The sequence below is a fragment of the Schistocerca cancellata genome, chromosome 7, assembly GCF_023864275.1.
Source record: "Schistocerca cancellata isolate TAMUIC-IGC-003103 chromosome 7, iqSchCanc2.1, whole genome shotgun sequence".
Lineage (NCBI taxonomy): Eukaryota > Metazoa > Arthropoda > Insecta > Orthoptera > Acrididae > Schistocerca > Schistocerca cancellata.
Genome location: NC_064632.1, coordinates 172,671,760 through 172,697,127, shown reverse-complemented (window position 1 = coordinate 172,697,127; position 25,368 = coordinate 172,671,760). Strand labels below are relative to the sequence as shown.

Genomic DNA, 25,368 nt, shown 5'->3' with positions numbered 1-25,368 from the left:
TCCCTATCAGTTCATAAGATTTTCTGCACAGCTAGATGTACGAAATTTTATAATCGCAATATCTTTTCATAGTCATCATTTCTGACGAAACTAATTAGCTCATTGGAATACAGGACAACAAACTAAATGTTCTAAGTAATAAAGTTTTGTAGGAGGAATTTATTTCAATCATTTTGATAATAGGCTTACTTTATGCTTAATGGAGAGCCTTTAACATCAGAATCTTGAAAAGAAAGTTAACAACAAATTTATGGAGATCTTAATTAATGAAACAATAGTGCATGCAAAGCAGGATGGTTTGAGTCAACCTGCTTTGTCACATACCGTTTCCCTGTCTGTGGTCGGATCAACCTCGCGTAATTTCTCTGTTAATGTATTACAAACAACTGCTTTCTTATCTCCGCATTCCCTGCTTCTAATTTTCTACAAACATGTATGACTCCTACACAGTTCGAAAAAGTTCGGCAGCGAACTATCTGGGAGACCAACGTGTATCTGCCATTTTAAAATTTACAATGCACACACAAACGAGAAACACCTGACTGACCAAACAGCTGACTCAGATACGTTTTAGCGTCAGATTTACGCCGAGCTGCAGTCCACACTCTCCAACTTGTCTGCGCAGATGTGATTTGAACCCACAGATTTAAACAATTTCGGTCAAACTTCCAACTCCAACTGCCAGGTTTGCACACATCTCATATCTGTGCAAATCTCCAGTTCACACTTGACACGCAATGGCTTGTCTGCGCAGGTGAGATGTGCGGCGACATTTACGCAAACATATCGTTGCTTGTAAACGGTTCTTCTGACCAATACTGCGGAAGGATAAGCAGCAGTCTCTCGATAAGCCACGATTCTGCCCCAGTCGAATTCCGACACGCGCTGGTAGACATTTTTCGTTCGTACACGAAACATAACACGAATCTTCTCACAAACATTCAGATGCGATTTCTGAATGACAAAACTACTTTGTGCAGTTGCGCAGAAATGCTAATCATTTGCATTGATGCATATGGTACACTCCATGCCAATTTGACGTTTGTTTCATGACGCTTTCATGGTGTTGCAATGGCTCTGAGCACTATGGGACTCAACTGCTGTGGTCATAAGTCCCCTAGAACTTAGAACTACTTAAACCTAACTAACCTAAGGACAGCACACAACACCCAGCCATCACGAGGCAGAGAAAATCCCTGACCCCGCCGGGAATCGAACCCGGGAACCCGGGCGTGGGAAGCGAGAACGCTACCGCACATGGTTTTGCAATTTCAATAGCCACAACACAGCAAAATTTACTTCCAGCAGACACTAAAGATGACGTTCACAACCAAACTCTATAGAAAAACTCTATAAAACCTTACTTTGAATTGCTGTACGTATCCACGTTATGTGTGTTTGAATCCTTCCAAAGCCGAGTAATATATTTGTAAAAAAGAATTCAACAGCGGAACTTTCCACTTAAGATAAACAGATTATTTACGTAGTTGATAAAATATTTTAACTGCTACTTCGATACGAATAGGTTATTCAACTAAATAGAGAACCAATCGTAAAAATTGCCTATATTTCTTTCTATATGGTGAGTGTTTCTTGACGGAATAGTATCGAGTTCTTAACGTCGATTGGTACAAACTTAAATCCTATCATCTTTGACTTACAAAGACATTAGGTTGTGGCTAATGTCAGGGAGTTTGTGTTTTGGTCTACTGTGGTGTTGTTGGAGTAGTGTAAAATCAGAAATGTTTTTGTGTACGCTAAAATGTAGCATACATTCACTTTCTTAATACAGCGAACGAAGCAGTAGAATCGACGGTCCTGCGATGGGGACGTGCAGAAGTCGCAGTTTTGTTTACATATAAGAGTTTTGTTGTTGATATGGCTGATACAACTGAAGCAACATGGCTGCTGCGAGAGGTGTTTCATATTTACTTTTTGTTTTGACGGTATCACTGTGCACTGGTAAGTAGAAAGAAGATGACGTAGCTGTTATAAGTATTTTAGTCAATTGCACAATTTACAGTAAGTGAACGAAACCGAAATCGAGCATAATGGTACTCAAGATTTGTGTATACTTTGTTCATTTGAACTAGGTAAACAGAATTATCCTACAATCAGTCACCTAAAAGAAGAAGGCATTGACAATGATAGTGAGGAACCTAATGAACCTCCAGATCAGCTTATTGGTGACTTTGGAAATTTTGAGTCGAAGAGACTACGGACAGATTCTAAAAAGAGATTCAAATGTCTTTCTTGTGAACCACCAGATTGTTCAGGACTGACGGAATGCCATGATGCTCTGCAGGTAATTCCATCAATTCACCTTCAGAGCAGCTAGGGAAGTGTTGATATTAGCTTTTAAGTGATATAGGACTTGAACACTAATCTTGATCTACACTTGAATAGCTGCCACATGTCCATTTGTTTTGTATTGGTGTGTACTAACTGTTTTTGGGTTCTTTGTAGTAAGTTATTACTGCCGTAAAACTGTTATTTCAGTTTTTATAGTTGTTAGTTCGTTGTTTTGTCTTGCAGTGGTGTGGAATCACACACACAAAGTGAGAAATCAACCATAATCGAGTTGTCAGTCAACCCATGTAACTTTAAGTTGAATTTTATGTCAGGTGAATACTTAAGGATGTAGAATATTCTTTTTTATTGAGTGCGTTATTTCTAACATCATTGTCAAGCTTTGTGCAGTACAGATTTTTTTTGTCATGAAAACCGTTCTCGACAAAATTTTGTTTACGGATTCTAATATTCCAGTACAGTGAATTGTTTCGGGTCCTTTGATTTACAATGGCAGGCCGTCTACTGTGTATACAACAAGAAGAGAGTTACTTTAATATCGATGTGTGTAATAGTTACTCCACGTTTTGAATATGCTTCTCCATTGTGCAGTCTCTGTGTATTTTCTAATGTGACACTCTACATTTATTTTGTTAGATAGCGTGAATACAACTTACCAGGAAGATTGCCAATATCTTAATACCTGGCTTCTCTGGGAGAATACTGTGAACTGCATGTCATGAAATAAACTGTTTGACAGTCTTTTGCCCTTTAACATTTGTATACTCTAGTTCATGAACTGAAAAAAATGATATTTTCTGTGGAGAGCCTGTTGCTACCTTGGTTGTAAAACTGTCGGGCAATAGCATGTTTGAGCCTGCGTGATAGTGAAGTAGACCTGCTGCGTATATAAGTGAATACATTGCATAGACATGAAGTATGGGATGCTAGTAATTTACATAAGATACTGTCAGCACTGTTTAACTTTTTGCATTTGAGCAAGTTCATTTGTATATAATTTTTTACAAAGCATAGAGAAATTTTTGACAATATTTATGTGTTAGTGACTTTTATCCTTGCACTCTTTTCTTTATTTTGCCTCTTGAAATGTTCACACTAGCCTTTTCTGCTACTTCCAGGAAGTGATTATTAAATATGTTGGCTACCAGATTGCTTTAAATTATTATTGTTTTTCTTTCTTGAGTAACCAAAACGCACATTCTTTAACTGATTTTCTCTCTCCTATTTCAACTATTGCTTCTAAAGATTGAATCTTATCACCTTCAGATTTTATACTGAGGTTTTCTTATTTATTTATTTATTTTTTTTAAAATCACTTTCATTAAGACAGTTTAGCCATTTACTGTGACTATTTTACATAATTTCCTTCATCTTGCAAGTGATACTGTTGCACAGCCATTTGATTTTTATGCTGTTGACAATGATCCCTGTGTGAATTCATATTTTGTGCCCCCAAGTTGCTTGCATGTCAAATGGATTTGTATAGTTGTCAGCACAGAGCTTGGTTTTCTGTGAGATATGTACTAAATTGCTAGTTTGCCAGTTGTTTGTGTAATAGTTTCAAGGAAAACAGGAATCACACGTTCAATAATTCTTGTTCCTATTTGTTGAAATTACAATGCCATGTCCACTGACAATGATGGTATCAAAATACATACAGAAAAAGGTTTTTGAAACATCAATGCAGAAGTAAGCAAATAAATTAAAAGTTGTTTTTCTTAGTAACTGTTTACAACATTGTGCGGAAGGACCCTGATAGCTATTTTTTTAACCATTATTGTTATTCGTCTGCAGTCCCATAAGAATTTGTATTCATTTAGTTGCACATGTGTAAAGTACAGGGTGTTTCAATAAGATTCATAGATTTCTTAAGATTATATATTCTACCTGAATGAAGGTAGACTTTTAAATTATGCATGGGACTCAACTACTAAGTTTTTAGATATAAAGGAATGTTCAATGCAAGTCATCAGCTTTGACCGCTGACGTAGGAAACATTAGTATCACATTCATTGGCTTCACCAACTTAATGAAACTGAAACCTTCCAGTCTAACCTATACTTCAGGCTAAGCTAGAAATCAGTGTCACCATAAACAGCTCTTCCCCCGACCAAACTCATCAGCTTCGCCAACTGACAACAAAGCTGTATACTTGTACAGCAAGATGTGACTTGACAGCAGCCATTAAAATATTATGCAACTGGCCAAAGCAGACGACTTGTATGACTCAAATGTTAGTATTCAGAAGAGCCATGCATTTTACATGATGAATATAACCACGGGGTACTTCGTACAATTAAATTTAGGCTCAGTGGTTTTATTTGCCTTTCATTAAAGCACTTTTAGTGGAGGGCACATTGAACAACAAACATCCAAACCAGAGTTGGAGAGGCACATTGACGGAGTCTTTCACAAATTATCAAAATAAAAAATCATGTACTGTGATATCAAATGGGCATGAATGCCCTGTCCAATGTGACATCCATACCTCTATTACGACTGAATCATTGAGACAGCTCACCATTAATTTATGCTCATGCATGCAAGTAGCATTGTAGAGTTGCTCTGTCCCATTAAAAAATTATTGGCATGTTTCTCCAGTTGTGAAAAAAAAAGCCAGATCAACATACCCAGGTATTTGATTCCTGTAGCTACCGTTTCCACAAAAAGGAATGGTCCTTAAATCTTTCTTGGGCAAAAGGCACAAATCATGTGAATCTTTGGAGTGTGTCTATTGTGCTCGACAAAGATATTTGGTAGCTGTATTCTGCATGTTCTCACATTGTGGTGGTTCTCTTTTCCTCTTGAACTGAATGTAACCACTTAACTAAAAACTAAGTGTGAAAGAAAATACAGTAATTGTTTTCCATTTCCACATCCAGAATGAATCCATAAAGAGTTACAAATTTTGTTGGGATAGAGTGATTAACTTTTACTGTACACACAATGGTTTCTTTGATTCTGTCACATGAAGATATCTTCAGATGATTGCTGTTGATGGTTAATACCAGTTCACACTGTAAAACTTGTGTGTAATTGCCTGGTCAAAAACTCTGTGAGTTGTAGTTAATCAGCAGCAGTAGGCTTGTAATAGTTGAGTCCTGCATGGCTTGAACGCAAACATCACCACAAAACACCCAGACAGATGCACGAGAAATGGCGAATTATCTGCTGGCTTGTTGAGTAGACAGACTTCTGGGTACTTTGTGCAAAAAAATTTTGAACGCTCTCCACATTTTCACTGAGGGGTGACCTGTGGATTTCCCTGCTCATGGACAACCAGTATTTCGAATCTACTGGTGCCTTTGTTGAATGTTTTAAGCTGTAAGGGATGCTGTGCCTTGTTCTCAACAGAAATTACTCCATGAAGTTGCAACTGAATTGGGCCTATTGAAATGTAGAACATATAATATCTTTTGTTGCTGTGTTGTTACCATCGTAACTTGACAAGTATTGGGTATTCTGTGAGTGAGCTAGCTATACCAGAGAGATCCTACTGGCAACTTACAACTGGTGCCAAGTTAAACTTTTAGTTTTGATGCATGAGGTAAATTTCGTCACAAGCTTTTACACGAATCTCATACTAACAAAAGATTAGTGGTAATTTTCTCACACTAGCAGTAATGGGAATTAAGTCTAGATTCCTTTATTATATATGTCTGGAGAAAGTAGCTACATTCAGAGAAAGCTACTGGTGCTGCTCTCAGCACTGCTCAGCTACTGTTTTTATTTAACGTGCTAAACAAACCATTCATGTAACATTTTGCAGAACACTATGAGTTGTCTTTGTACTGCCACAAACTGTGCTGTACGCAGAGTGATGCAGTAGTTAATGTCGCTGGTTGGTGTGCTGCAGGTCACCAGCTTGAACCCAGCCACTACCATTTGTTATTTAGTATTTGTCATTTTGTGATGGTACTCGAAATTTATTATGTTTGCATAATACATGTATATGCATATTTTGGAATAGTCATTGTTTATATAAATAGTTGTGCTCTCGGTGCTGGTTGTATGTTGGTGTTGATAATAAACATGCTTTCAGTGATAACTGTTGTACAAGGTGTCTCAAAGGAAAGTTTATATTTGAAGAAGTCTCCATGCATGCATGCATGACAAATCAGAGGAGAGTGTGGGTATGTTCATTGCTTGCTTGTCATTTAGGAATTCAGTTGGTATGGAGTGCTTCTCAGGAACAGACTTCGGGTTCTGTGTGCGAAAATTTTACAAACATAGTGGTTCGGCAACTGTAGTGCAGAGGAAATTTTGCAGTGATTGTGGATTGGATAATGTAAATTATGCTCCGAGTGTTCCCATTGCCTGGAAATGGATCAAAACATTTGAGGAGACTGGTTCAACACTGGCCAAACCAAAATCCAGTTGACTATGGTCATCAAGAATGGGTGAATTCTCGGAGAGTGTAAATAAATGCTTTTAGTGATAACTGTTGTACAGGGTGTCTCAGAGGAAGGTTATATCTGAAGAGGTCTCCACGCATGAGCGACAAATCGAAGGAGAGTGGGGGTATGTTCGTGACGATCCTAACATCTCCATTTGTAAGCATGCAAGTTCTTTATATGTGCATAGATTGTCAGTACACAGAATTCTGAAAAAAAAAAAAAAAAAAAAAACTTAAACTGCACCCTTAAAAAATCCAATTGGTGCTAGAATTAAGGCCTCAGGATGCCAGACATAGGCTGCAGTTCGTTAATGATGTGACTGAAAGCCCTCTATTTAACGTCGTCATCTTTTCTGACAAGGCTCATTTTTACCTGAACAGTCGTGTCATTAAACAAAATTTCCACTAATGGAGTGCTACGAATCCTAAACAGAAGTATGAGAAACCCCGTCATTCAGCAAAGTTACTGTATGGGCTGCAAGTTGGCTCAGGGGTAATTGGACTTTTTCGACGATGAGAGTGGTCGTGTAGTTACAGTGAATTCGGAACATTATGTGGAGATGTTAAATGACTTTTTGGTTCATGAATTGCAATACTTTTCTGGTTGTAAGCAAAGAACACGGTTTCAGTACTAAGACGGAACCATGGCACACATGTCCAGTGTGTCTATACTGCGAGTTTGTGAAATTTTCCCTGGAGAATTGATCAGACAGTCCAAATTTGAGCCCCATGGATTTTTTTCCTGAGGAGATATGTTAAATATAAAGTGTATGTCAATAATCTGGCTTCTCTAGAACAATTGAAAGAAAATATCTGCAGCAAAGTGGCAACCATTCCAATGCATACAAGCCAAGATGTCATGCAAAATTTTGTTCATCACTTAAATAAGTGCCTTAGACTTGCTGAATTGCATTTAAATGACATTATTTTTAAGTAGTAAATTATGAATCTGTATATTTCAATAATAAATAAAAAATTTGTTGATAGACTTTGACCTCTGTTTTATTTTGACAACTTTACCTCAATTTTATTTTGAGACACAAGTATAAACTTTCTTTTGAGATACTCTGTACCTCATTGATGACTTTGCTTTTGGATTTGAACTGAATTGTGGTTATGATGTGACATTGCTTCATAGAGAAGGCAGGTACTTCAAAATATCTGCATAACAGTGGCTCCAATTAAACAATCTAAGCGAACAGGACCTGGAATACAAACGGTAAATCATTCTTGAGGTCCATATTTCAGGAAACCAATGGCTTCCAGAACAGCAACAAGTTGGCTGTACATCAGACATCCATCAGTGTTTTTAGAGATATTTCTCAGGGCCTGATGGTATGCCTGAAAGGATTTGACCGAGTCACCGAATACAACAGGACATGCTTGGCAAGTTTTTACTTTTACTTGGACTCACAGCCCAGCAGTAGTTCGAGAACAGTGGAGATGAACTCAATAATCGGGCACAAATTGCAGGTCGAACTGAAGTAAATGTTTGGGTGACAATCAGCAGCAAGTGTGCTTAGTGAAAGAACAATTGAAGGACAGGGTCCAAGGTCATGTGAGTGAATTTTCGGTATGGCTATCCCCTTCTTCAAGAAGATGGACAGTAGCCTTTTTAAAATGTTTGTATTGACATTGCAGTCTTAAGCACCAAGAAAACCATGAAGGTGAAATTTAAAAAAATTAAATTTTACCTATTTAAAAAAAATTGAAATATTGTTTTTATTTCTTTTTAACAGCAGTTAGCTGTACTTGTGTTTCCACAGTATACAAAGCATCAATCATAAAACAGTGGCTGAGTGTTAACGTACACAAATGCACACACGAGTTTCTCTCTTCATTCTGATCATGTTCTTGGTTTAAATAAAACTTGGAAGCAGAAGTCTTTCATGAAACAAGATTAAAAAGATATTCATGTTCTAATGTAAGACTTGTTATTGATAATGATTATAAAGTTACAGTAAATAAAACTTGCAACACAATATTGGTTAAACACTAAAGTTGGCAGCCTTCATAAACAGAGTACAATAGGCACAAAATCTACAGCTTGTTGCCACAAGGAGGTCACACAAACTCAGGGGCGTTCTCGAAGAGTTAGGGTGTGGAGACTGTATCATATTAAGGAGCATCTGCAGGAGAAACGTTTACGTCTGACATCAGGTTCTAACAACCAAAAGACTGAGCGAAATACCAATGATTCAAGAAAGCCCATTATAGAGATGTCCATCTTCAAAATTGGTATTTTTTTTGTACAGATAACTTTGGAAATGACTGTGAAAAGTCACTGTAATACAGTGCAGTGCAGAAGGAGTGTATTGTGTGCGATTTTTGCTTTGTCCCAAGGCTGACTTCGAGCCAGAATATGGTGCACTTTTTTTAGAAAGTTGTATGAAAATTAATGTTAAAGGTTGTGATAATTTCAAAGAAAACTTAAATTGTGGGAAATGTTATAGGCCCATAACACAGAATTGTTAATGATGGGAATGCATTATAGTGAAAGAATAGAACTTCTGTTGGAACTGACAAAAAAGAATGTAAAATGCAGGAACATAAAAATGGTGTTTCACTGTAATTAGAATTATGTGTGGATGTTCACACGCATAAATCTTGTATGCATTTCTTTAAACATCTCAACTATTAATCACCACTTCACAGTACATCTACATGATTACTCTGCAATTCACATTTAAGTGCTTTGCAGAAGGTTCATCGAACCACAATCATACTATCTCCCTACCATTCCACTCCCGAACAGCGCGCGGGAAAAATGAACACCTAAACCTTTCTGTTCGAGCTCTGATTTCTCTTATTTTATTTTGATGATCATTCCTACCTATGTAGGTTGGGCTCAACAAAATATTTCCGCATTCGGAAGAGAAAGTTGATGACTGAAATTTCGTAAATAGATCTCGCTGCGATGAAAAAGTCTTTGCTTTAATGACTTCCATCCCAACTCGCATATCATATCTGCCACACTCTCTCCCCTATTACGTGATAATACAAAATGAGCTGCCCTTCTTTGCACCCTTTCGATGTCCTCCGTCAATCCCACCTGGTAAGGATCCCACACCGCGCAGCAATATTCTAACAGAGGACGAACGAGTAAGCTGTGTCTTCTAAGTGTCCTGCCAATGAAACGCAACCTTTGGCTCGCCTTCCCCACGATATTATCTATGTGGTCTTTCCAACTGAAGTTGTTCGTAATTTTAACACGCAGGTACTTAGTTGAATTGACAGCCTTGAGAATTGTACTATTTATCGAGTAATCGAATTCCAATGGATTTCTTTTGTAACTCATGTGGATCACCTCACACTTTTCGTTACTTAGCGTCAACTGCCACCTGCCACACCATACAGCAATCTTTTCTAAATCGCTTTGCAACTGATACTGGTCTTTGTATGACCTTACTAGACGGTAAATTACAGCATCATCTGCAAACAACCTAAGAGAACTGCTCAGATGGTCACCCAGGTCATTAATATAGATCAGGAACAGCAGAGGTCCCAGGACGCTTCCCTGGAGAACACCTGATATCACTTCAGTTTTACTCGATGATTTGCCGTCTATTACTACGAACTGCGACCTTCCTGACAGGAAATCACGAATCCAGTCGCTCAACTGAGACGATACCCCATAGGCCTGCAGCTCGATTAGAAGTCGCTTGTGAGGAACGGTGTCAAAAGCTTTCCGGAAATCTAGAAATACGGAATCAACTTGAGGTCCCCTGTCGATAGCGGCCATTACTTCATGCGAATAAAAAGCTAGATGCGTTGCACAAGAACGATGTTTTCTGAAACCATGCTGATTGCGTATCAATAGATCGTTCCCTTCGAGGTGATTCATAATGTTTGAATACAGTATGTGCTCCAAAACTCTACTGCAAACTGACGTCAATGATATAGGTCTGTCGTTCGATGGATTACTCCTACTACCCTTCTTAAACACTGGTGCGACCTGCGCAATTTTCCAATCTGTAGGTACAGATCTATCGGTGAGCGAGCGGTTATATATGATTGCTAAGTAGGGAGCTATTGTAGGAGCGTAATCTGAAAGGAACCTAATCGGTATACAATCTGTACCTGAAGACTTGCCCGTATCAAGCGATTTGAGTTGCTTCGCAACCCCTAAGGTATCTACTTCTAAGAAACTCGTGCTAGCAGCTGTTCGTGTTTCAAATTCTGGAATATTCCATTCGTCTTCCCTGGTGAAGGAATTTCGGAAAACTGCATTCAATAACTCCGCTTTAGCGGCACAGTCGTCGGTAACAGTACATTTGTTCACTTATGAAATTTATCAACAATCCATTTGAGTTTGACAATAACAGAAATATTCACAAGTAAAATGCTAGAAGGAAAAAAGATCTGCTTTACCCTTTAAAGAATCTAACTTTATCACAGCAAGGAGTGAAATATGCAGCTATAGAACTCATTGATGATCTACCCACGGAAAGAAATGTCTGACATTTAGTGAACTGGTTATCCAGATAGCAGGAACTAACTTTGTGACCGAGCGAGGTGGCGCAGTGGACTCACATGCAGGAGAATGATGGTTCGAACCCATGTCCGGCCATACTGATTTAGGTTTTCCGTGATTTCCCTATATTGCTTCAGGCAAATGCCAGGATGTTTCCTTTCAAAGGGCATGGCCGGCTTCCTTCCCCTTCCTCCCCTGTGTGATGGGACCGATGACCTAAGTGTTTGGTCCCCGCCCCCAACCAACCAAGCAGCTAACTTTGTGAAAGTAGCGCTCGTTATTACCTCAAAGTGTGAGCAGTAAAGGTGACTGTGGAAAATAATTTCACAGAAAGCCATGACAACTTGCTGTTAATGTCATTAAATTTACTGACAGAGAGAGTAAGAAATGCATAACAGTGCTGACAGAGCAAGCAACGGAAGGTGCAAGTAAATATTAACAAGCAAAAGTTAAATAAGTCATGATGTGCAAGTTACTGAAGAAGGGACCCAGTGCTGAATGGGGCAAGATGCAAGTGTCTGCCCCAACAAAAAATAAGTAAAATGTACCCAGTAAATATTTAACTGACGCGTGTATGTTATTTTATTTTAAGAGGTTTCCAGAATTAACAAGTCATTACACAGTGACAAGGGAACATACTTAAATAAAAAAGAGCATACTGTATTAGATTTTTAATGGAAAAATGAAGCATCATAATTAAAGGAGCCTGTGGTTTATTTAGACAAACTGTGGATTCACACACTCTGCAATCTGAATAAGTGTTGCAAGTGACAGTGTTCGAAGACAGTTGTCAATCAACAGTACTAGGAAAAGTTTCATTGTTGTGAATGCCGAGTTTCATTTCGTGTTTATTTCTCCTCTATGACTACAACAGGAAAGCTTCGGACTATCACGTAGAAACAGAAAGAAAAAGCTAAAAGTATGTAGAGACAAGGATACTTGGACTTTTGACATTAATTAAGGAGCACTAACCTTTTCCTCCTCATTCCATTTACAAAATTTTGCAAGAAAATGGTTCCCTTCCTACTGCCATCAAGCTGTGCTGCTGGAAAAAAAATATATATATATTGTACACCTGGAAAGAAGACATCATTTTTGATCTGATGATGGCATATGCCACCTGGGGATAATAGAAGTACTATAATGCTTTTATCATTATCTGCCAACAAATAGTGTAAAAGCATAGCTACTAGAGTGCCATCAATGTCTGCCTTTTAGTAGGAAATGCTCACAGCAAGAAGGCTCCGTGTGGTGCAAAAGTATGAAACCAGCAGGCAACCATGCAATGAAAATGCACTGCAGTCAACTGAGCGATATTGAAATGGCTCGGATTGTGGCCTTCCAACTGGCGGGATGGTTATTTTGGAGAACTGCCTCCCAAGTTGGACATGCTGTGTCATTTGTCCAACAGTGCTGATAACAGTGGTCACGTGAACATTCTCACACCTGTAGATGATGTTCTGGACATGCACGCACCTCAGACGCCCACCAGGATTGTTGTATTGAAGGGCAGCAGTAGCAGATTGTACAGCCACCACAGCCCAGATAAAAGGACTTGTGAGCCCAGGCATGTCAACATGAACTATTGCAACCCAGTTATTAACAGTGGGACCAAGTACGTGCACACTCACACCCTAGCATCGAGATGCATGACTCGACTGGTGCCATTCGAGAATCAATTTGGGAGATGAAATGGTGTACCATGGTCTTCAGCAATGAAAGCAAATTCTGCGTGCATGCAAGTGATGTTTGTTTGCACATATGACGTAGACCTGGTGAGTGCTGTCTTGTAGAATGCATTTCTCCAAGACACACTGGCCTCATGGTCTGGTGTGCAATAAGCTACAACTCTCGTTCACCTTTAGTGTTTCTGAAGGGGATGCGAACTGGAGCTCGGTACGTGCAGAACGTTGTTAGATCAGTTCTTTTTCCATTTTGCGGCAGGAAGGTTATATGTTGTTCCAACAAGGTAAAGCTCGCCCACACAGTACCCATGAAACTTCACACGCGTAGCAAGATATGCAGCAACCTCCTTGTCCAGCATGATCTTTAGGTGTCTCCAATCAAGCCTGTGTGGGATACGGCTGAAAAGTGACTTGTGTGACATGTCATCAAACAACTCTTACAGAACTATGTGAACAGGTGAAGCAGATGTAGCATAACACATCCCAGGACAATATTCGCCATATGTACGATTGACTGGGTGTCATAGTCAGCACCTTGATTGATGCCCGTGGAGACTAACCATGTGCTAGTATGGGTGTTCCAGTGTGGGTCGATACCTGTTACCTCAGAACTGCTCGTGCTATTAATCTGTAAATGTAATCATTTCAGGTACTCGATATGCACTGTTGCAACAATGAATCTTGAGTGAATTGGAAACCGCTAAGGGCGTACTAATTTTTTTCTGCAATGTATATGGACCTAAATTGTGTAGAACTGGTCTGGAGCCTTGGCAAGAATAAGGGCTGCAGTCGTCATATGTTGAGCGCCATGCTCTCAAACCTGAAAACATAACGGCTCATACTTTTGCTGTACATAAACTGTCTGTGTAATGCAGCCTGGTGAAAACTTTAAATATGACCCTACTTTGACAGCTTGGACATCGATTTTACTCCTTTTATATTCAAGCAACCTTTCTCCTGGCCTCACAAGGCTGAATGGACCTCCTCCCACACTTTGTCAGCAAAATTTGAGATGATCATCTGGAATCAAACCGCTAACATCCTTGTTACTAGCAAAAGTGCTAACTATTGGACCACACAGTCAGTGCGCTTTTGCTGCTGTGACATTAGCTTTTACTGTTTTGGCACTGGAAGACTAGATATGCCGTGCATCATGCCAAAAAAATACGTGGTGACTCGTGGAGGATACATACTTTGATAGACAAGGAAGCTGAAAATATAATAAAATCAGTAGGCACAGATTTGAACGGAGTGTCTGCATTACTATCTGCAATTGAAACAACAGATGAATTAACAGACACAGCTGTGGGAAATATCCACATCGTTGGGGGAGGTAGTTTCATGGATACTGCCAGTGAAGCGTTGTGAACAACCAAGGTGAGATGTACGAAGGTAAGTTAAAAATTACCCACAATGTTGACATAACTTTTCTTATGTTCTTCATAAAGATCTGTGTCCTTGTTTATGTTATTGATTTGCTGTTGTGGTCCTTTATGAAAGTTTGATTATAATTCCTCAATTTCTCTTCCTCTTGCTGCAGGTAGACCATCACTGCTTTGTTAGAAGTTTGCACCAAACAGGAATATCAAGCAGTGATCTGGTTTTTGTGATCGGAAGGTGTATCGGGGCCACAGTCCGTCAGAGACATGTGGCTCAATACAGAAACAGTGTCTTGCCACAACAGTGTGTTTACAAATGAATCACAAAATTAAAAATCGGTCATACAAGTGTTACACAAGAGGAAGGAGCCGCAGAATCATCCATGCCACAGATGATGACATCATTGAATGAATGTGCATGTTACAGTGTTCTGATTGACAGATGAGTGACTAGTGCAAGTGCAGTCTGTGCAAGATGGGTCCCAAAATGGCTCACAGTGTTGCTTAAACAAATGCACATAGGGACATATGTGAAAAACATTTGGATCGCTATGGTAATGAACATGACAGCTTCTTAGACTGAATCGTCACTGGTGACACAATGTGGTTCCACCATTATGAGCCAGAGAGTAAGTGACAGAGCGTGGAATGGAAGCATCCATAATCATCCAGCAGGAAGACGTTCAAAACCCAACCATCCACATGAAAACTGATACTTACTGTTTTTTGGGACCTAAAAGACCCAGTGCTGGAACATTATCAGGATAGTGGCACAACAATAAACAGTTCTCATTACAGTGAGATGCTGACTGACTGGCTGCAATTCGAAGCAATCAACAAGGACTACTATCAAAAAATGTCATGTTATTGCACGGTAATGCCTGTCTACATACTGCTGCCCACACTGCTCCGGAAACTCCTTTCCAACTACCACATGTCTGGTCCTCTCAAAAAGGCATTAAGGGGCTGTAAATTCACCTCAAACTAAGAAGTTAATGTTGCAATGTGTACGTGGCTTGCTGCTCAGCTGAAAATCTTCTTTTCTGAAGGCATCAGGAAAATTGTGCAACAGTGGACCAAGTGCATTAAAAAGCAAGGAGACTATATTTAAAAAAATATATTAATGTATGTGTCCTATTTGTATGGCAATAAAAGTTATAGCTTCATTGTGGATAATTTTTGGCTTACCCTCATACAGTCAAATCTCGCTACAACGAATTTCAAGGGACCATGAAAACTAAATTGTTGTACAAGGGTTATTGTTATAATGAGGTTTTGTTATTGTGACACGGAGCGAGGAGCCATGTTTTCTGACAAAAAATAACATTAAAAGCAAATAGTGAAACACATTTTGTTCACTTCCTTTATTAATACTGTAGCTGTAGAATATCTTACTTTTGTGTACAGAAAAATTCATTTTTTTTATCAACCACTGCACTGAAACACTGGGCATTGAATATGCTACTGGCTGAATTGTTTCCAGCTGATCTGTCAGCTCCAGCAGAGAAGGGGGATTTGCACTTGCCACATCACTATCATCATCAGAATCTTCAGCAGGCGAATTACCCTTTAATTCCTCGATGATAGATTTGTCAGTATGTGCTTCAAATACCAATGCCTCGTCATCCACTAACAAGTATTCAACTACTGAAGCATCTATGGTTTTACCAATAACTGCTGAACAAATCTCCGGATCACTTTGAATATCATCCTGCATTATTTCATCCACCACAGCTTTCTCACCTACATCTTCACTTTCGGAAATTCTTACATTTTTCCAGCAGGTCACAATCGCATTTGGCTGTACATTGTTCCAGTAACAAGCAATCATGTCACAAGCCTGCTTCACATTGAAACTGGAGGGATTGTTCACCCTTCTTTCAATGTTTGTGATCACGTGTTGAACTAAACGTGAACGGTATTTTGTCTTAAAGTTCTTAATTATTCCCATATCTAGTGGCTGAAGAATCAAAGTTCAGTTCGGGGGGAAGTACCATAGTTCAGTGTTCTTCAACGCTGGCATGTTTCTATGCGCACTACAGTTATTCACCAGCAATGCAATTTCCTTATTCTTCATTGACATCTGTATCAAGTGAAAGCAGCTACTCACTAAAAAGAGTAGACATCATCCTTGCTTTGTGATTTGCTTTGTAATTGATTGCAATAAAAGAAATCATATTTATAATACGACTGTAGCAAAACATTACAGAAGAAGCTATACTGTACTGAATTAACTTATAAATTAAAGGAAGGTAAAATAAAATGTATGTACCATGTACCCTCTTACCTGGTAAGCTACTTACATTTTTGAAGTACCATAGGTTTGCTGATCACCAATGGTGTCAATTTGTGTGTCCCTGAAGTGTTGTTGCAGAGAACAGTTAGAAGTACTTTAGATTGCTTCCCTCCTTTACACTATTCTCCCCTAAAGGCCATCGTCATATCTGGATTCATTTTATAAAACAATCCCGTCTCATCTGCGTTGTACAAATTTTCAGAACTGTATTTTTCTAACAGTTTGCACATTGTGTTTTTCCTCCAAAATTCTGCATCACGTAAAGGTGCTTATTTTCCTTCATCTGAAATCACTTTAAAAATGATCCCATGCCTTTCATTAAATCATTGCAACCATCTATTCCTTGCCTTAAAATTAGAATTGCCAAGCAACTTAGCGAAATCTAAGGCTTTTTGACATATCAATGGACCGACCATTAATTGGTACATTCTGTGCATGCATCTCATTAAACCACCCAGTGTAGCACTGTCCACATCGTCAGCAGCAGCCATCATCATTCTTCTTCTTGAAGTGTTAAATTTACCACCTACAAAGATTTCTTCAAATTATTTTCTTTTTGTAAGGAATGTAGCTAACGTCGATCGTGGAAGTCCATACTTCCTTGCCGCATCTACGTTTTTCATTCCATTATCAATGTCTTTGAAACCTCAATTGTTGTCTCCAACCTTATTTGTGTCCAACTTCCAGCCATTGTCCAAATCTTAGCGAATTTCAAAGCATTTACATCAACTTAAAACATTTGCAGACTGCAAAAATCATGGAGATAAGCTTCTTATGAGCCCAACAAAACACTTCTCTCTGCTACTGAAGCTCGACAATGGACAAACTAAACACTCATTCAAACAAAGGAGCTCTTTGACGCTTGCCGCTCAGCACAGCTCGCCCGCGGCTGTACGCTATTCTCTTTACCGCTAGAATAAATACAGTACTGTAATATGTAGTAAAGCTTCTGGAAATGAAGTGCCAAAAGTCTAGTAGCTAAATAAACAGTACCTACCGCTGTAGTGAGCTTCTTAGAAGTAGGAAATTGTAAATTCCTCGAAATTATGTCTTTGTTATAACAGGGTGTTGCTAAATTTACTTCATCATTGTAACGAAGGGTAATTAACATAGTTGTATTGATAATCGTTATATGGAGGTTTGACTTTATTATATGTGCTGTTTTTGTTCTTATTCTAAGTGAACTCTGTGTTCAGTGCTGCATACAGACATGTAGCATGTAACAGCACTCCACTTGTAATACTATTAGAATGTACACTGGTACTTACTACGTCCCCTCCCTGCTTATCAGGTGTAAATATGATGGTGCTGCCATCCTGAAGAGGTTATCAGTTCACTTTGCTGGACAATATTTACATCTTTCTGTTTTCAACCTCTGTTTTTCATCATTTCCCGTAAAGCAGCTCCATTGTTTTTTGTCATTGTTTCTCTGCCATTGTGCTTAAAAAATAAATGTACAGTACCTGTATTTAAAAACAAAATGCGTGAAAAGATTTTGACACATTTATTAATTTTGACACACAATTTACTGTCTTCGACACACCCATCTCTAAATTTGAAAGCTGACTGAAGAGCTTCAACAGTGACTACCAAAAGACAATCAGTCAGCAATAGCAACTGATGTTCACGTTGTTCAGTCTGATGAACAAAAAATAAGGCAATAAATCTTAGTGATGTTGCAACTCCTGAAAGCAGGCATGCGTGTCCATCCTAGAAGAACAATCTTTCCATTTTAAGTGATGATTGTGTCATGTAAAAAGAAAAAAGAATCTACAAAATTATATAGTGTTTTGCTGTGATTGAATTAAGTGTTTTCATAAATGTACTAGCCAGTAAGATGTTTAGATGATACACTGATACTAACTGTTGCCTTAAATGGAGGATATGTTTATGAAATAAATTGGATGTAGAGACTCATATTCATTCATCCCAATGGGATTTAGAGTGCTGGTAGTGAGTATTAGATGAGAAACAAATCATTATAGAGCTAATATGTTTACAGTGTTGGAAATCTCGAGTCCGTGATTCTGATGGCGTGGAACGAGTTTCGCGAGGTTGTACAACTGTTCCCGACCACGTACCTTTCATTTGTGGATCATCTTCGAAGTCTGGCCATACCAAACGCCACACAGGGGGCCAGTATGCAATGGACTGCTGTGAAGGAGACTATTGTAATAATGGCTCTTTTCCATATTTAGCAAATGCAAACTTTGTTGGTGAGTAGCGGAAGTTTTTTTAAATATACTAACTTGTTTGTGGAGAGATCATTTTAGTTATTTCTTGACTGCACATTTCTCTTGTCATAATACAGGAACAGTTAACTGAGTTTCATCAAAGAAACTTATTACATATGACCTCTTGGCAGATACACATTAAGATAAATAAATGTGAAACAATCACTGAATAGTAATGTGGATTGAAAATTACAAACTATAAGGGGTGTTCAAAAAGAAACAAGCCAGAGGCATAATTACAGAAACCAGTACCTATATGTTAGAAGTATTGACCCTGGCTGTTGACGCACTTGTCCAACTGTGACACAAGGCGGCGAATGTCTGTCTCATAAAATTCCCGGGGCTGTGCTGTTAACAAGTTTCACACATACAACTGGACGTCGTTGTATGAGGTGAATTCTTTGCACCTCAGAGCCTTGTTAAGGGGACCAAAAATGGCGTAATCACAGGGGGAGAGGTCCAGACTATATGGAGAGTGGTGGAGAACCTCCCATTTTAATTTTTGCAGGAGGGGTGTGACTATGTTGGCCATATGAGGCATTGCATTGTCATGGAGCAGAATAACCCCTTGGATGAGATTGCCTGGTTGTTTTGATTTGATCGCTGAGCGAAGGGTGGTCAAGGTTTGTGAATAATGCTGGGCATTCGCTGTTGTCCTGTCCTGCAGGTAGTAAATTAGTAGGGGACCATATTGGTTAAAGAAGAATGTCAGCATAACTTTCCCTGCACTCGAGTGGATGACAATGTCCAACTGTACGTGCAGAACGTGTTGACATCGCAGCCCCGGGAATTTTATGAGACAGACATTTACTGCCTTGTGTCACAGTGGGACAAGTGTCTCAACAGCAAGGGTCAATACTTATAACATACAGGTATTGGTTTCTGTAATTATGCCTCCGACTTGTTTCTTTTTGAATGCCCCTTATACATTAAACTTATAGTAGTCCAACTTTCCAGTATAACAGTTGACAATGAATTGCAGAAAACAGGAGGAAAATGTTCCTAGAGGATATGATAATCACTGTGATGAATATACAAAATGAAAAGGGCTAGTAAGGAAAAGAATGCTAAATATGAAAGAAGATAAAAAATGGTGGGAAAGAAATAGGCATCTACAACACAATAGGAAAGGGATAGTTGATCAGAGGATTAGTTGCAAAGTATCATAATGCATGATAAAAGGCCAATTGGGTTAGATGAGAAAAACTAGACATATGCAGAATAATAAGAAGTTGAAGTAGTTCATATCAAAGATGAATGAGAAATAAGTTCTGTACTTCTGATGAGAAATAGCAGTTGGATGATCTGTCCTGCAATATCTATACAATATCGTGAAGACTCCTGGTAGATTAAACCTGTGGTCTGGATCGGGGCGCAAACGTGGAACATTACCTTTCGCGGGAAATGCCCTTACCGATTGCGCTACCCAGGCACAACCACCAACCTGCCTTCACAGCTTTGTTTCCACCTAACACCTCTCTCCTACTTTCCAAGTTTCACAGGTGGTCTCCTGCATACCTATTGGAACTAGCAATTGTTGAAGAAAGGATATTGCAGACAGATGGCTTAACCACAGGTGCCCAGGGCTTACCAGAGGTCTGTAAGCTGTAGAGTGCATCACACAGTGTGCAATTTGATGTCACTATGAAATTTCTGCTTTGCTAAGTCACTCTTACAGAATTTTGAACTGGGGTATACATGATGTAATGAACTATTCAGCATTGTCATATGTGACTCTATTCACTGAAACAAAAAAAGGGGGGGGGGTGCCATATTGGTACATTGTCTCCGTTATTGTGCAGTAACTGAGAATGTGTATTGGGAAGCTGAGTGTCATTTGACACTATCAAGCACTCCCTTACCTCCATCCGTTTACCAAAGCAAACAGTCTCTACCAGCAAGCATCCACAGTGGACACTCGGCCATGTGAGCTAAGATTTTGACAGCCGTTGAAATGCTGGCAGCTTAATTCAACAAAGGTATTCCAAATTAAAGAGGCCGAACTGTGTTGTAGTCCAGTGAATGTGGAAATTTTTCATGTCTGTTATACAGGGTTTGAACGATATGATGCAGGTGTGTTGTTGTCACAGTTACCATGATCAACTGCTCCACATGGCTTACAACAACAGAGGAAATAGTAGACAACAGTTTCCTACCCCAGAAGAGAAGTAGGACTCTGCAACACCTACCCAATGTCTTGCGCAGTAGTCATACACAACTTTATTCTCCCTAATGTTCAAAAATTCGTTCTGGGAAGTTAAAATCTGAACACAGACATCTGAGAATATTGCTACAAGTTTTGAAAATCAGGGAATTTTAAATATGTCATCGAAATTTGAAAGAAAATTGAAAAATGTCGTTTTTGGCTAAGCAGATGAAACAATTTGTTTTACGGAGATGCCACACAACATCGCTGGCTGGGCACAGCCGAGTAGCTGCTGGGTGTTGTGTGCTCCCTCCGTCCTTCCTACCGCTTGTCCCCTCCCCACTGCTCCTCTCAGCAACCGCTCACCACTAGCCGAGCAGCTGGCGACAAGAATGGCAGGGAAGCACGAGGAATGGTGTTTTTGGCTCCTCAGACTATTGCACATGTTATTCATTGCACAGATTCATCACCACAGTCTCGTTCATCAATAGCTCATGACTATGGGCATGAATAGTAAGCCAGACAAGTGGATTTCTGTGACAGACCAGAACTGCATTCCGGTTCTACAGGTATCTCTGAAGGACTGGGCCAGCCTGTCTGGGGCCCATGATTTTCCACAAACGTGCGGGTTCTGTCTGATCTAGTCTCTGCAATCTCCCCACTGGCCAGGTCCATTCATGTGTGGTGTAAATAGGCAGATTTTCAATGATTTATCTTTGAACCCAGGACTATGGAGCATGCTCAACAAGTCAGAGGCCACAGGCGACGGATTTCAGGAGTTTTGACTGAGACTCACTGCAATAATGTTGTACAGTGTGGTGTTATAAGCATTTTATTTATTGTAATACATTTTTGTACTTTGACAGTAGTTAATATATTTGAGAAAAAGTAAGAATGATACTAGGAAGAAAACTGTGGCCATTGCTGATGGTTTGTAGACTATGTACTTGTGTATTTATCGGGGGAAAAAATCAAACAATACTTTAAAAAAAGGGGGGGCATAACACAGTATGTAATAATCTACAGTAATGAACACAGTACAAGCAAACGTTTTATTGACCCTCACTGAAGTGTTGGTTATACAAAACTTGCCCTCCTTTTGTACTTCTTCAAAGGGCTAAATCTTTTTAGCTCATTTCTGAAATTGTTCAAGGTATTTTAAATCCATCTTTGCAACTACAAGAATATTTATACATTTGTCACCAAGTGCGTTTTTTAAAATATCATCAGTGGTCTGAAGTGACACATATTTACAATCTGGCTTGCATTCTGGATCTAAAAACAGTTTACTATAAAAGCTGTTGATGTTACTTACGATATATTATATCTGATTTTTGCTCACATCAGAAATGCTGTCTGCTTTCACAGTTTTTTAGGTATTTCCTCATTTAGCACTGTTGTTTCTTTTACTGCAGTTGCAAATATGGATTCAAAATACTTTCGATTATTATAAAGCATATATGGACAATGTGGTCAAACAACTAAAGAATTTTTTTGTGAAACTTTATTTCAAATTTCGAAGCTCAGTTTTTAGTACAGTGTGGTCCACAGTTGGAATACTGTCTGGAATTGTATCAATTATCCCTTTGTGTACCGTTGTTTACATTCTTGTTTGCGTACTGTTCGTATGTCACTTTTGACAAACTAGGTATTTCACGATACAGTAGTGTAAGTTTTACAATGTGGTTATTGGTCCAGCCCCTCCATTAGACTTGTAGCAACGGAAACTTGCTGTCACCTGAAAACCACTCATTTATCAGTGGTGAGTTGTGAGTAACTTGTATATTTCCCTTGTTGCCATGTTAAAGGAGTTTGCACAGTGTCACCTCACAAACATCCTAATGCAGTTGTGATTGCCACAGAATCCTGGAACACTGGTTTATTAAATGAGGACAGTTCAGATCAAATGTTTATGAAAAACTATATTCTTGGTATAAAAATAAATGTATCTTGTTGCAAAGCCACACCAATTCTCATTTCACCAGCTATCTCTCGGACTCCTAAAACATTACATCATTCCATTGCAGAAGTCTACAGTTACTCATATATCACAGTAATAAGAAAATTTCACATGTTTATCATGCAGCAAAATACTCTCCACTTTCAGTGCCATCATTCATCAAACTCTTGCTTTGATATTTCGAACCGTTTGAGACACAAGGGAGATTGTGAATATTTCTTTCTTGCACCTGTGCAAGCAGAAGCGAACAAATTATATACAATCCATTTCCTCAGGATTGTCTGCAGCTTGTGGTCTAGTGGCTAGCATTGCTGCCTCTAGATCACGGGGTGCCAGGCTAGATTCCTGGTTGGGTTGGAGATCTTCTCCACCCGGGGACTGGGTGTTTGTGTTGTCCTCATCATTTGGGAAAGCTAGCAAGACTGGACAGTGGGAAGATGGGAAGTTTTATGAGCACTGGCAACCATGCAGTTGAGCACATTACAAACCAAATATTATCATTATTTTCTCAAGCTTGGTATTTTATCGAGATTGGAAGTAACATGTAGTTTGGGTAGACCAAGACATACGGTATCATTTATGGATTATCTCTGCACTTTAGGAAAAATGGTCTCTCAGCTCTTTGAAGGAGATGCTGTACTCTCATTTGATGAGAGTCTTAACAAGGTGTCTGTTGCAGAAAATGGGTACTGCACTCAGATATTGCCACAAAGTAAACAAACAGGTTGCAATGCGCTACTTTCCATCTACATTTTTAGGCCATACCACTGCCACTGATATGTTGGACAGTTTTAAGAAAGAAACATCAGACCTGACTGTTACCAACATTCTTAAAGTATCAATGGATGGCCCTAATAACAACTGGGCTTTTGTGAGGGACTTATGTCTTGATCTGAAGAGTATTCATATGGACAATGCATCAACTTTTAATGATATGGGGTCTTTAGTCTCCACACAGTTTGTCAGATTTTCAAGACTGCAGCCCTTAAAGACTAACTGATGTATTATCTGCCACGAAATTGGTATGCGATGTACAAGTTGATGATGAAGCTAGTGTTATTCCTGCCAAATAAATTAACTTAGGTCATGCTGTATGGTTTGAGCTGAGAAATTTAAAAGTGTTTGCCAAGGATATTTTAATTTTCAGAGCTGAGTGCAGGGAGTTTGTGATCAGAATTTGCTCAGTCCTCCTCCTAAAGCCACCGTTGAAGCATAGCATTTGTAGATACATAAGTTTTTGTGATCCATCTGTGATAAGTAGTATCCGGGAACTAGCAACAGTAGAATCTCAAACACCTTGCACAAATTGATACAGAATTGGATGAGCACTAAAGACTGTGATAAAGATAAGAAAGAATTCACACAATTTCTTGGTAAACAAGAATATTTGGATCTCCGTGCAAGCTACTACAAGAGAAGTTAGACTAGAATTAATCACTTTTGGAGGTACTGCCAGCATTTGTATGGCTTTCTTCAAAAGGTTCTCATTATGATTGATGGTCAAGCCTTTGTAGAGCAAGGTTCTTCCATTAGTAAAGAGTGTATGATAGTCAACCAAGAAACAGAGTCATGTATGTAAAGTATACGATGACCTGAAATCAGCTGGCAATTTCTTCAAGATTTTTGTTGGCAAGAGAATGGTTCTGGACTATTGCAGTGCTCAAGATCAGTATGGCGAAGCTTTAAAGCAGAAGGGTAGAAGGAAGAGATCCATTGTCCAGCATGTTAATGAACTAACGGGCAGAATGTCACAGATACTTGCAGAGAGGGCCACTGAACTGAGTGGAATTGATGAAGAGATTGCTTCTCCCACATAGAAATTTTGACTGGTTTCATTGATTGATTTTAATTGTTTGTTTTTACTTTTTATTTTTGGCAAAACACTTAGTATTGTTTGGCAGGGAAAATGTCACTATACATACTCCAGTGCTGTCTTTCTTATTTTTGAAACCTTAATGTTATGTTATGCAACATATTCCTTTTATGTTTTCTGTTCAGTCTGATGCATTATCTTTCCTGGAAAGTTCATAAATCCTGTGTGGGACAAGGAGCAAAAACTTGTGGTTATTCAGAGTTCGAGTTAAACCTTTAATAAATGCAGAAAACTTTTAACTAAAGTGGCTTTTACTCACGAGACTTACCTGTTTACTTATCCTCCAGATCATAAATCTTCTAAAGGAGACAATAAAGTGGTGTTCATTCAAAATTAGAATTAAAAACAACCAATCTAGGTGGCACAGTGGTTAGCACACTGGACTCGCATTCAGGAGGACAACAGTTCAAACCCGCATCCAGCCATCATGGTTGAGGTTTCTCATGATTTCTCTGAATCACTTCATGCAAATGCTGGGTGGTTCCTTTGAAAGGGCACAGCCACCTTCCTTCCCCCTCCTTCCCTAATCCGATGGAGCCAATGACTTCATTATTTGGTCCCCTCCCCCAGATCAACCAACCAACTAATTGAAAACACATTCAGAAATGCAGAAGT

General features: G+C 39.0%; 1 protein-coding gene across 1 annotated transcript in view; it reads left to right on the top strand.

Moving 5' to 3' along the window:
• The first annotated feature begins 1,684 nt into the window (after positions 1-1,684).
• LOC126091921 (activin receptor type-1) overlaps positions 1,685-25,368 on the top strand; it is a 90,909-nt gene continuing 67,225 nt past the window's right edge. The window contains exons 1-3 of the mRNA XM_049907239.1: positions 1,685-1,962; positions 2,094-2,305; positions 18,543-18,756. Of these exons, the coding sequence (XP_049763196.1) occupies positions 1,902-1,962; positions 2,094-2,305; positions 18,543-18,756 (487 nt within the window). The 5' untranslated portion in view covers positions 1,685-1,901. The remainder of the gene's footprint in view (positions 1,963-2,093; positions 2,306-18,542; positions 18,757-25,368) is intronic.